The sequence below is a fragment of the Peromyscus eremicus genome, chromosome 3, assembly GCF_949786415.1.
Source record: "Peromyscus eremicus chromosome 3, PerEre_H2_v1, whole genome shotgun sequence".
NCBI classification, from domain to species: domain Eukaryota; kingdom Metazoa; phylum Chordata; class Mammalia; order Rodentia; family Cricetidae; genus Peromyscus; species Peromyscus eremicus.
In genome coordinates, this window is record NC_081418.1 from 156,823,038 (window position 1) to 156,836,080 (window position 13,043).

The 13,043-nt window shown below is 37.9% G+C and overlaps 1 protein-coding gene across 5 annotated transcripts in view; it reads right to left on the reverse strand.

Moving 5' to 3' along the window:
• Caprin2 (caprin family member 2) overlaps positions 1 to 13,043 on the reverse strand; it is a 47,303-nt gene that overhangs the window by 22,881 nt on the left and 11,379 nt on the right. For 4 of the 5 annotated variants that reach the window (XM_059256415.1, XM_059256416.1, XM_059256418.1 and 1 more), the window contains 5 exons: positions 11,471 to 11,557; positions 6,724 to 6,962; positions 5,631 to 5,713; positions 2,528 to 2,683; positions 193 to 236 (listed from right to left, as the gene is read on the reverse strand). In XM_059256415.1, coding sequence (XP_059112398.1) covers positions 193 to 236; positions 2,528 to 2,683; positions 5,631 to 5,713; positions 6,724 to 6,962; positions 11,471 to 11,557 — 609 coding nt within the window. Of the gene's footprint in view, positions 1 to 192; positions 237 to 2,527; positions 2,684 to 4,213; positions 4,600 to 5,630; positions 5,714 to 6,723; positions 6,963 to 11,470; positions 11,558 to 13,043 lie in introns of those variants that run through there. The other variant, XM_059256419.1, reaches the window with a different exon arrangement.

The following is a 13,043-nucleotide window of genomic DNA, read 5'->3' on the forward strand; positions in this document are numbered from 1 at the left end:
CCCCTTTTAGCCTTCACAGTTACACCAGATATCATTCTAGTCTTCACTCCATAGATGAGAACAATCCAGCCAGACACTAAGCTGCAAGGCAGGATTCAAGTTCAGTCTGTCTGCCCAAACCTCAGACTCTAAAGCCACAGTAAGAGATGAAAACTGTAAACAACTTCAGCAAAGAACCTGATCACTTCTCACCTCCTGCGGTTGTATCTCTGGCTGTACAAGTTCCACAGGAGATTCTGAGAAGATAAAAGAATTATAAATAAATACAAATTCTAAGTTTTTAGCCTGATTATAGCTGTAATTCATTCCAGTAATGAATTTCAAAGGACTCAGAAGAACAAAGAATTAATAAAATTAAATATATTCATAGCAGGACTGTAACATGAATCTTAAAAGGTCTTATTAATATAAAAAAAAAATACCCAGAGCCAGGTATTGGGGTGAATTCTGAAAGGAGAACAAGCTACAGCTAACCTCATTTCACCAACTTCTCAGCCAATCGGGTCTCCTCAAACTGGAAGCCTGAGTCCTCATCCTAATGGATCTCTGTTGAACTGCTCAAAAGCCTAAATGCTTAAAAGCCTCTAGTTCCTGGTCCTCACTTTATATATCTTTCTGCTTCCTGCCATAAGTTCCTGGGATTAAAGATATAAGTCACCATGCCTGGCTGTTTCCAGTGTGGCCTTGAACTCAGAGATCTGGATGGATCTCTGCCTCTCAAGTGATAGGATTAAAAGTACGTGTGCTACCATTTTCTGGCCTCTATATCTAGTGGCTGTTCTGTCCTGACCCCAGATAAGTTTATTACAGTGCACAATATACTGAGGGACACAATATCACCACAGCAGGACTATTCCAACTATTGTTTATTGGTCATAAGGATGTGGAGGGCCTGAGGTTTGTAGCTCAGTGGTAGAGTACTTGCACAGTATGTACTGAGGCCTGAGGTTTGATCCTCAACACAAAAAGGAAAGAAAAAAGAGAATAGATTCTAAGGATAATTGTAATTGAAGCTAGTATTTCATGAGATATTTATTGAAGTCAAGTTTCCTTTGGTTTTTTTTTTTTTTTTTTTTGAGCCAGGGTTTCTCTGTGTAGCCCTGGTTGTCTAGGAACTCACTTTGTACTCCAGGCTGTCCTCAAACAGAGTTTGAGTCAGAGTTATAATATTCCAATGAATAATAGGCACACACTATGGATGTTCTGCCTGGTTTGGAATAGGGTTTTATTGTACATGTAAAATAAAATATATGCAACTTTAACATTACTTTTACAATTTTTTAAAAACTGTAGTACCAGTTTGTTAGGAATGACATACAGCATAACTTGAGTGAAATCTTCATGAAGGAATTTTGTAATTTAAAAATACTTAAGCCAGTTCTGGTAGCTCAGGCCTGTAATCCCAGCCCATGGAGGGTAGAGGGGCTAAAGCAGGAGAAGAGCCAGTTTAGACTGCCTGGGCTATTTAGTGAGACCTGGGTTTCACTTAACCAACCAAATAGAATAACAAAAACCTCAGCACTTGAAAAATAGAACAAGAGCTCAGGACAGCCCTTACTACAGAAAACCTTGTCTCAACCAAACAAAAAGAAGTTAAACTGTAAATTACAGCAATCTGTTTTATCTCTTTTTAACATTTTATTTTTAATTTTTGTGTATATTTGTGTGTCAAAGTGCAGTTCCAAAAGAGGCCAGAAGAGGGCATTGGATTCCCCTGGAGCTGAAGTTACAGGCAGTTGTAAGTTCCCCAACCAGGCTGCTAGGAATCAAACGTGAATCCTCTACAGGAGCAGTACATACTCTTAACCACTGAGCAATCTCTCCAAACCCTAGTAATCTGTTTTCTAAACCTGTGGGAGCCCACAGTGACTCAGCTTGAAGCTGAAGTCCATTCTAACCCAAAAGAGTTCAAAGCTTGCTTGCTGTGAAACAAACTCAGGGCTTGCTTGGTATTGACCGGAAGTCCTCCCAGCACTGATTTTCTGTCTCCATCTATTCTTCTGTCTCTGTTTTTTCCTCAGCCTCACACCCTATTCAGCTACCCTAGTCGACTCGTCAGCTGGCTCCGAAATAAACCTAGGCTTATCTTACAACAAATAAAAACCTCCATTCATACAGAATCCAACAAACTAAATCATTTCAAGATGATGGTCCTAAAATGCAGTAAGAAATGCAACTTCTATAATGGAATGTATGACATGAAAGCAGAAAGGCACCACCAAGAGGGAGTACAAGAGTTATTAGGAACAAAGTATTATGATAGATGTATAAAAATGAAAATGGCATAGTGTAACCCATTTCTTTGTATGCTAAGCAAAAATTTAAAAACAAAACAAAACAGGAGTCCTGCTCCAAACCTATTAATTTCAGCACTCAGAAGGTAGAGGAAGGACAATCATCCAAGTTCAAGACCAGCCTACTTTACAAAGTAAGTCCAGCCAACCCAGGCTACATAGTTATACCCTGTCTCATAAAATTAAAATAAAATAAAATAAAAAGCTAAAGAACTTAAAAGATTACAACAAACCTGACTCTTTGATAGATTCAGTTGTCGGTAACTGTTTCTTCTTTTCTGATTGCATTAGCATTTCTTCCTCTTTTTCCTTAGAACTTTTGAGAACTGGGACATTTTCAAAATAGCCTGAGTTCAGCAGTTTAGACAGCAGATCTTTCAAATGTTTGTCTAAGAAAGAGTGATTAAGATTTAGTTAGCATATAATCTAAGAGTTCATTGAAAATTATGGAGAATAAGAATCTCAATGTTATCCTGCTTACAGTCAACCATCACAAGAGTGGATGGGGAACACTTGGAACTGTCTGTGCCATGAAAATAAAGAGTAATTCATCTTTACACTTATGCTGAATCAGTACAAACAGTAAAGATAAGACTAGATATTTAACAAATTACTGAAGTTTCTCTGGGTCTCTATTTTTACCAATTGAAAAATAACTAAATATCAACGAACCTAATCAAAGAGCATGACAAGTCACATATTCCCTGACTGAGACATTTTTTCCATCTGTCTCCAAGATATTATAACTAGCCACTACTCTGTGTTGACCATTAATTAAGGATCTGCGGAAATAAAAGCTAGTTCCTCCATCATAACCAACAGGAAACCTTATCTTGGACACCCCTGGTTTTGCTGTTGTTCTATTTGGTTGATTAAGTGGAACCCAGGTCTCACTAAATAAGCCAGGCAGTCTAAACTGGCTCTTCTCCTGCTTTAGCCCCTCTACCCTCCATGGGCTGGGATTACAGGCCTGAGCTACGAGAACTGGCTTAAGTATTTTTAAATTACAAAATTCTTTCATGAAGATTTCACTCAAGTTATGCTGTATGTCATTCCTAACAAACTGGTACTACAGTTTTTAAAAAAATTGTAAAAGTAATGTTAAAGTTGCATATATTTTATTTTACATGTACAATAAAACCCTATTCCAAACCAGGCAGAACATCCATAGTGTGTGCCTATTATTCAATGGAATACTGTAACTCTGATTCGTTCTCTTTTCTTTTTTTGTTTGTTTGTTTTTGGCTTTTTTTCTAGACAGTGTTTCTCTGTGTAATCCTAGCTATCCTGGATCACTCTGTAGACCAGGTTGGCCTCAAACTCAAGAGATCTGCCAGACTCTGCCTCCTGAGTGCTGGGATTAAATGTATGCACCACCACCATCCAGCCTGATTCTCTCTTTTTAATTGGCTTTTTTTTTTTTTCCTTTTAAACAGGTTCTCATTTTGTAGCCTAAACTGGCCTCAAACTCACAGCAATTCTCCTGTCTCGGCCTCCTGAATTCTGAGATTACAAGTATGTACCACCATGGCTATATTTCAGTCATCTTTGAGGTATTACTTATAAACAAAATTTTTCACCTGTTTCAAATTCATAGCTTTAACAGATACAAAATCATGCTACCAACAAAAGAACCACAATTTCAAAGCATTTTTAACACCCACCCCCCAAGGCCCTCCCAAATTAGTCCCCTCCCCTAGCAACTTAGTGACCTTTTCTAGAATTCCATATAAATAAAGTCATACAATATATATTTTCATATATTGTCTGGCTTCTTTCACTGAGCATAATTACTCTGAGATTCATCCATGCTCTTGCATGTATTAATGGTTTTTTGGCTTTGCTGTTTGTTTTGGTTTTGGTTTGTTTTTTTCTGAAATAAGCTTTCACTATGTAGCTCCAGCTGGCTTAGAACTTACTGTGTAGATCAGGCTGGCCTCAAACTGGTAATGATCCTCCTGCCTCTGCCTCCCAAGGGATTACAGGCATGGACTACCAGACCCAGACATTTCTTAACTGCTAAAATTCTACTGGATGAAAAGATCATATTTTGTTTATCAATTTACTGCTGTGCATCTACACTGACTCTAATCAAGAACTACTATGAATAAACAGTATAAACATTGTATACAGGTACTTATGTGCATACTTGTTTTCATTTCTGTTGAGTTACAGACATGTAACTATTTGGCTATATAATAAGCATATACTTAATTTTATGAGGAAGTGCCAAAAACCCTTTTCCAAAACACTTTCTTCTTAGTTTTTGTTTTGTATTTTCCAAGACAGGATTTGCCATGATGTTCAGGCTGGTCATGAATTCTCAGCCTCCTGATTGACTGGGACTAGAGTGCATTCTACCATGCCTGGATCAAAAATATAAATTTCCACCTGTAGTTTAAGATTTAAACAGAGTTACAAATCTTGATAATTATACATACATGGGCTTCCTTTTCTGTAGGTTTATGTACTTGTGTGTGGTTACATGTGCATGTGGCTATTGGTCAATATCAGGAGTCTTCTTCAATCACTCTCTCATTAAACCTGGAGTTTGATGATTCAGCTAGACTGGCTGGGCGGCAAGCTCCAAGGATCCTCCAGTGATGGGATTTCAGCCATTGCATGCCCAGTTGTTGTTGTTAATATAGGTATCGGGAGATCAAACTCAGGTTTCATGCTTATACAGCAAGCACTTTACTAAACCATATCCCAGGCCCTAGACTTGGATATTTTCTAAAGAGGAAGAAATTAACTAAGGATGGAAATATTTACTAGCTTATAGGGAGTTTTCATGATCCTAAGCTATGTACTTCGTATTTCATGGCTGGCAATTTGAATGTGGTCATTTGACTGGCTTAGAACTCACTGTGTAGATCAGGCTGGCCTCAAACTGGTAATGATCCTCCTGCCTCTGCCTCCCATTAGTCAAAGACTAAACAAACCACTTGTCATTTCTTACAATGACCTACTAAATTAAGCCTTATATTAACAATGTAGGGATTTAAAGTTCTCAAATAGACCATGTACCACTATTCAGAACAGGAAACTAAACTCCAAAATGATTAAGCTAGTATTGAAACGAGATCTAGTACTTCACTTTTGTTCCCAGATCATATGGGTTGTCACTTGAAAATTTTGTTCATTGCCTTTCAGTAAACAGGCATATACAATAGCTTCTTTTAATATAAATAAAGGGATTATTCTTCCAAGGAATACAGCATTGTCAGACATGTAAATTCTGATGGACTGACACAGTTTAGACTCTCAATATCATACTGAACTTCTAGACAAAAAGTTTACTATTTACTGCCTAAGTCCAGAGTAGAGAAAACTCACATGTCGTTCCTACCACTGCTTTCTCACTACCTTCCAAAAGGTCCCAAAAGTACAAGGATGACTGCTCCATCTGGTCTTCAACACTGACAAGGAAAAGCAGCAGCAGAACAGAGTGGCTTTAGACATACACATATACATGAAGAGCTGTACAATGTACATATGAAATATAATCCATCAATAGTCAAATATGCTAATTTAACCCTTTTACTATTTGGAGCAAAATATTGAATTTTACATATATTTATCAAAAATAAATGTCTTCCTTAAAATGAATAAAAAAAGATTTTACCAAATACAACTACCAAAAAATAGACCAAGAGTTTAAGCTACCAGTGTAGTATCATTAGTTATCAAATGTGTCTCAGAAATAAAAATAAAATGGAAACACTCAAAGCTTCACTTAACTTCACTTTACAGAGGGCAGCTTATTTTTCAACAGGAAAAAAGCTCCATTCCTTGAACCAACTGCAGTGAGAAGGCAGCAACCAGCAGGCAACCAATAGGTGAGGATGGAACAGAGCACAGCAGGGAGAGAGGCATGCAGCTCTCAGGGTACCCTGAGTGTTATCCAGCTTCTTCCCTACACAAAGCTGATTTTTAGGAGGAGCTGAACTCTGTTTTCATAGCTAACTGAGTTGGACCAGTCCATATTTAACAAAGCAAAAGCATAAAGATCTGTCTGTTAGCTGATATATTCTAATACAAAAATAGTAGCTAACTGGGGAAGGAAATATTAGGTAGCCTCAATTTTGCAGTTTTATATTATCAGTTCATTTATAACTAGTATCACAGTTAATATCTGCACAGGGTTAAGACAATGATCAAGCTCTTTTGCTTTTTTTTGTTTTGTTTTTGAGAGAAGGTCTCACCACACCTGGCCAAGCATTATTTTTAAAATCAGTGTTATACTAAAGACAATGTTAATGAGAACATTCAAATTTACTGAATTCCTGAATGATCTATCAAACATATCTAAGTTCTCCATATTGAATCAAATTAACATTTTCTTAGTTAATTCCTAACTGCCTATAATAGAAAAGCTAAAAGTGCTACAAGTTCTATTTCAGGAAAATCATGTCACTGACTGACTTACCTCAAACTTCCATTTCTTTCAGGGCAGATCAGTTTCCAGAATTTAATGAGGTAGTCAAGTTCTTTTGAAGGCAAATACATCGCACCATTCAAGCCCCCTTTGAAGTCTTTTTGTACATGTTCTTGTGTCAAGTTCTGTAACACATATTGAACTTGAAGTATAGTTCGAAGCTTTTTCTTCTCAGCCTCAAGTTTTAGCATGTGCTCCCTTCTCTGGGCCTTTTTCTGCGCTTTCAGTAGCTGTTAAAACAAATGCAGGTTCATATATCTCAATCACTCATGTTAGCAATTCATATATAACACAATCTAACCCCAAATACCTGGGATTAGATGATACATTTTGGAACTGAAAAACTGAATAGAGGCTGTATGTGGTGGTGCATACCTTTTATTGTAGCACTTGGGAAGCATAGGCAGGTAGAGCTCTGTGAGTTTGAGACCAGTCTGGTCTACAAAGTGAGTTTCAGTACAGCCAGGGCTACACAGAGGAGAGGAAATCTGAACTTGAGTACCAATGTGAAAATACAAATCTGAACTTGAGTACCAATGTGAAAATACAAATGGAAAGTAAAAAATGTAGGCACACTGAGTTAGGGAGATGGCTCAGTGGTTAAAGGCACTTGCCTCCAAGCCTGCCTCCCTGAGTTCAATCCTGGACTCCGTATAACAGCAGCACGAGTGGCCCCCTGATCTCCACATGTGCTATGGCATGTACACACCACCACCACCACCCAAAACACACACACACACACACACACACACACACACACACACACACACACGCAAAATAAATAAATATAAAATTAAATACAGAAGTACACTAAAAGTAGTGTATAAAATTACCCTCAGGCTATGTTAAATATAAGTGAACTTCATATTTAGAATTAAGTCTCATCCCCAAGATAGTTCATTTTATATGTGTAATTAATTATTCCAAAAACCAAACACTTCTAACCACAGGTATTTGGGACAAAAAATTCAACCTTTTCTTAAAAATACTCACAGCAAATGTGTTGTGCCCCCCACTTCCACCATTAAAGTTTTTAACTGAATTAGGGATTTTTCTTCAATTTTTTGTTTTGAAAATTCCATTCATGTATAATACAACATGAACCTTAGTCATAGCTATCTCCTAATCCTTCCCTCTAGCTCACCCCATCAACCTACCAACCCCTAACATAGCAATCTTGCCAACTTTTCTTTAACCTTTTTTTTTTTTTTCAAGACAGAGTTTCTCTGTGTAGCCCTGGCTGTCCTGTAACTCACTCTGTAGAGCAGGATGGCCTCAAACTCAGAGATTCACCTGCCTCTGCCTCCTGAGTGCTGGGATCTGCCCAGTTCATAACTATACCTTGAAGCTTAACATGTTATATAAGCAAGGTACATACCATTTAAATAAAAAGTATATTGCTAGGCATGGTAACACATGCCTTGAATCCCAGCACTCAGGAGGCACAGGAAGGTAGGTTTTTCTGAGTTCAAGGCCAGTCTGGTGTCCATAGAAAGCTCAGGCTACAAAGTGAGACCCTATCTCAAAAATAATAATTAGGGGCTGGAGAGATGGCTCAGTGATTAAGAACATTTGTTCTTGCAGAGGACTCAGGTTCAGTCCCAACACTACATGGTCGATCACAACTTCCTGGTACTCCAGTTTGAAACTTGATACCCTCTTGTGAACTTCCTGAGCACCAGGCACACACAATGGTACATACTTATACATGCAAGTAAAACACTCAAATACATAAAATAAAAAACAAGTCTAAATTTTTTTTAAATAATAGTGTACCTGTTTCCACTAAGAAAAATATAGTTTTCCCACACAGCTTTTATGATTATGTTTCTATAATATTGGTTATTTTTTTTAAAACAAAACAGCAAAGAAAGAAAAAAAAACTCAGGATTTTTTCCAATAAATGGGTTACTGATACAAGTACCAATATATTAAAGTTTATAAATGATATATCCAGCCAGGCATGGTGAAGCATGCCTAAGATTTCAGCTCTGAGAAGACTAAGGCAGAATCACAAATTTAGCATACCCTACTACATGATGAGTTCCAAACAAGCCTGGTCTACCCAGCAAGACTAAGGAAAGGGAAAAGGATAAAGAAGAAAATAAGGGGGAAAGTATAAAGAAAAGAAGCAAAACAAAAAGAAATTTTAAAAAGATGTTGTGGTTTGAAAGAAAATGGCCACAAAGGGAGTGGCACTATTAGGAATGACCTTGTTGGAGGAAGTGTGTCACTGTGGGGTTGGGCTTTGAGGTTTCTCTTGCTCAAGCTTCTCTAAGTGTGACTGTCAGTCAACTTCCTGTTGCCTCTGAGTCACGATGTAAGGACTGACAGCTCCAGCACCACATCTCCTGCACACTGCCATGCTCCCTGCCATAATGGACTGAACCTCTGAAACTGTAAGCGAGCCACCCCAATTTAATGTTTCCTTTATAAGAGTTGCTGTGGTCATGGTATCTCTTCACAGCAACAAAAACCCTAACTAAGACAGATGTTCATAAATTCTAACTGAGATTAGAGGATTAAAAAGAAACACAAAAAATATTCAGTTGATTCCTTTCTAAGGGTACAGAAGTAACTTACTAAATTTGCTTACCAGTGGAGAAAAGAGACAATGGGAAGGGATTTTGTGAACAGGCTGTGTTCTAAAGATGGGAAAGGCCCAGTAAGGCTTTTTCTGAGACCTAAATATGGACTGCACCAGTCACACTTCCCAAAGCTACAGATTCTGTGTTTCTGCCTGATGGATGAAAGATAGAGGTGCTACTTCTAACTCTCCGAGACATTTCATCTTAGTATAAACAAGAAACGCAAATAATTATCTGAATTGTCTTCACAACCACATATACCACATCACAGAACTGGGGAGATGGCTCAGTGTAGAAAGTGCTTGCCCAAGAGCAAGTGTGAGGATTAGAATTCAGATCCCCAGGATCCACTTAAAAGCCAGAAAGGCATGGTGGCTGCCTGTAACATTAGCACTCACAAGGCTAAGATGGGATCCCTGATGAATCTGGCTACCAAACTAGCTGACAGGTAACCTCTGGATTCAATTAAGACCCTATCTCAATAAAGTAGAGAATAATCAAGGAAGAAACCCAAAGTCAACATTGGGTCTCCACACACATGCACATGTATGGACACATGTACATATACACATGAACACACACAACACACAAATACAAATAAATACATACATACCACATCATCACTTCATATTTCTCTTTAGCCTATTTCCCAAAATTAGTTTAGGTGTTTTATGGGTTTATGCCAACCTGAAAGTCCTCCAGCCAAGTATTTGTCACATCAAATAGTCATATGTGCAATTCATGTATGTATTTATTACTTTTTGGCAGTGCTGGGAATCAAACCTAGGGCCATGCACATGCTATGTAAGTGTTTTACCACAACTGAGCTACACCTCCAGTCCCTAGGTATCTCTCTTATTTTTCTGCATCTATAATGACAGAGACATATCTTGGTTATTCATCCATACATCACTGCCCAGCACAGAGACTGAAACATAACAGGAACTCAAGTGTCTGTTAAATAAATCAAGTCAACTAAGTACACTATCTCCTAGCTCATATCAGATGTCATGAAAAGCCACTAACAGCTTTCTTTTCCTTATCTATGTTGAACTAAGAAGACCTTAGACCTTTTTCTTCTGCTTTGTTGATCATTTGGAAAGGAGAACACATAAACAATTCAATCAGCAATACTTAATGAAAGTTTATTTTCTAAGCCATTACTTAATATAATGGATTTTTGCCTAAGGACAGAAATCACCCCATGAAACTAAGAGAATGTAGATAGACTGAGCATAAAAGAACAAGATGTTCCACAATCTATAAAAGTAACAACAACAAAAGTTTAACAGCAGCCCAAAACCTACCAGAAAAGGGAACAGGAAGGTAATGACAAACACCCTGAGGGCTTGACTCAAGAGGGCAAGCTCAGGACTGGAGAGATGAGCCTCAGATCCCAAACCTATAAAACAGGGCTACTGTATCTCCAACTACACTGTTGAAAACAATCTAGTGGAACCACACAGACACCTAGCGTCTATTTTTAAAAGATTTAAATCTTGGGCAGAAGAGGTAGCTCAGTAGTTAAGAGCACACACTGCTCTTGCAGTAGACCTGAGTTCAATTCCCAGCATCCACATGGCAGCTCAGAGATATGACACACTCTTCTGACCTCTGTGGGCACCAGGTATGCACATGGTATATGTAACATACATTCAGGCAATAGTCATACACATGAAATAAATAAATCTAAAAAAAGAAAAAGAAATGAACATCATAGATGAGGGGGAAAAAAACCTGAGCAGAAACTAAAATATGACAAAGCAGATTTGAGAAGATGGAAAACAAATATATACAAATATATTTCTACCTATCTAAACAAGAAGGTATGAAAAATCTCTTCATAGTCAAGTAGACCAAACTAATTAAATTTAGCAAAAAATTAAAAATAGCCTAGAGCCGGGCACAGTGTTACACACCTATAATCCCAGATACTCAGGCGGCTGAGGCAGGAGAATCACAAATTTTAGGCTTGTCTGGTCTGTATAGTGAGTTCAGAGATATCCTAGGCAACTTAGTGAGACTTCTTCAGTATACTATCAGAGCATGGTATCAGATAAACGATAAGCAAATACTATTTTAGGTAGTGGCATATTCTTCAAGGTCAGTAGTTAAAGTGGTACTAAGAAAAGTAATGAAGACATACTCACATCTTGACTCAGTGCAGAAAAGGTTTTCTGAAGCTCCTTGGCAAATTCCAAATTATGCAGTACTTCTTCATACTTCTCCACTGCTTCCTACCAGATAGAATTAAAAAACAGCAAATCAGTGGTAAGCTCAGAATAAATAAGTGTTCCTTAAACTGCTAAAGGGCTGAAGAGATAGCTTAATTGTTAAGAGCACAATGCTGCTCTTCCAGGGGATCTCAGTTCTCATAACTCCAGCACCAGAGGATCTGATATCCTTTTCTGGCCTCCATGGACACCTGTATACACATTCACATACACAAGATACATATAAATAAACATAAATCATTATTAATTGATAAAGGAGACAAGACTTTATAAGCTAGAAAAGTGCTTACTGAAAGAAAAGGTATCTACAAGTTATATAAAGTAATGTAAAAAAGTCTATTTTAATGCTAGAATTTTTGTTTGTTTGAGACAGGCTCTCACTGTATCTCAGGTTGGCCTAAAACTCATATGTACTCTATGATCTTGTGATTCTCCTGCCTCAATCCCTCAAGCATATCTTTAGATATACTACCATGCTTGACCTCAATTTTTACATTAGAAATCAGAGCCCTGAGCCATCGAGAAGTTTCAGTGTAAAGGTTCTTGCTGCTAAACCTGAAGACTTGAATTCAATCCCTAGGACCCACATGGTAGAAGGAGAGAACCAACTGCAGCAAGCTGCCATCTGGTACACACACACACACACACACACACGTACACGTACGTGTACACACACACACACACACACACACACACACACACACACACACGTAACAAAATAAAATGGAGAACAGAGTCCTAATTCTACCCTATTGATAATGTTTAAATTAGAGATATCTTTGGGTTTTAAGAACACTAAGCCATTAGGATTCCTCAGTCAACATCATTCACCATTCAAATGTACTATAGGAATAATACATATCACACAGGAGAACAGCAACTGTGAAATATCTAAAATATGTGTAAATAATTACCTGTAGCAGACATCGTAAGTTTTTTTTTTGTTTTTGTTTTTTGTTTTTTTTGTTTTGTTTTGTTTTTTTGAAACAGGGTTTCTCTGTGTAGTTTTGGTGTCTTTCCTGGATCTCACTTTGTAGACCAGGCTGGCCTCGAACTCAGAGATCCTCCTGGCTCTGCCTCCCAAGTGCTGGGATTAAAGGAGTACGCCACCACCGCCTGGCACCAGACATCCTAAGTATTATAACAAGCACTATCCTATTGAAATTAAAGAAGCAATTTTTTTTTTTCTTTTAAGATTTCATAACATGCCAGGAGATGGTAGCACACGTCTTTAATCCTAGCATGCAGGAAGCAGAGGCAGGTACATCTCTATGAGTTTGAGGCCAGCCTGGTCTATAGAGCCAGTTCCAAGACAACAAAGACTACACAAAGAAACCCTATCTAAATAAACCAACAAACAAACAAATCACAAAAACACGAAACAAAAAAGATTTCATACTAGAGGGGCTGGAGAAGTGGTTTAGGGTGTAAGAACACTTGTTGCTCTTTCCAGAAACCTGGGTTTGTTTCACAGCACCCGTGTCATGGC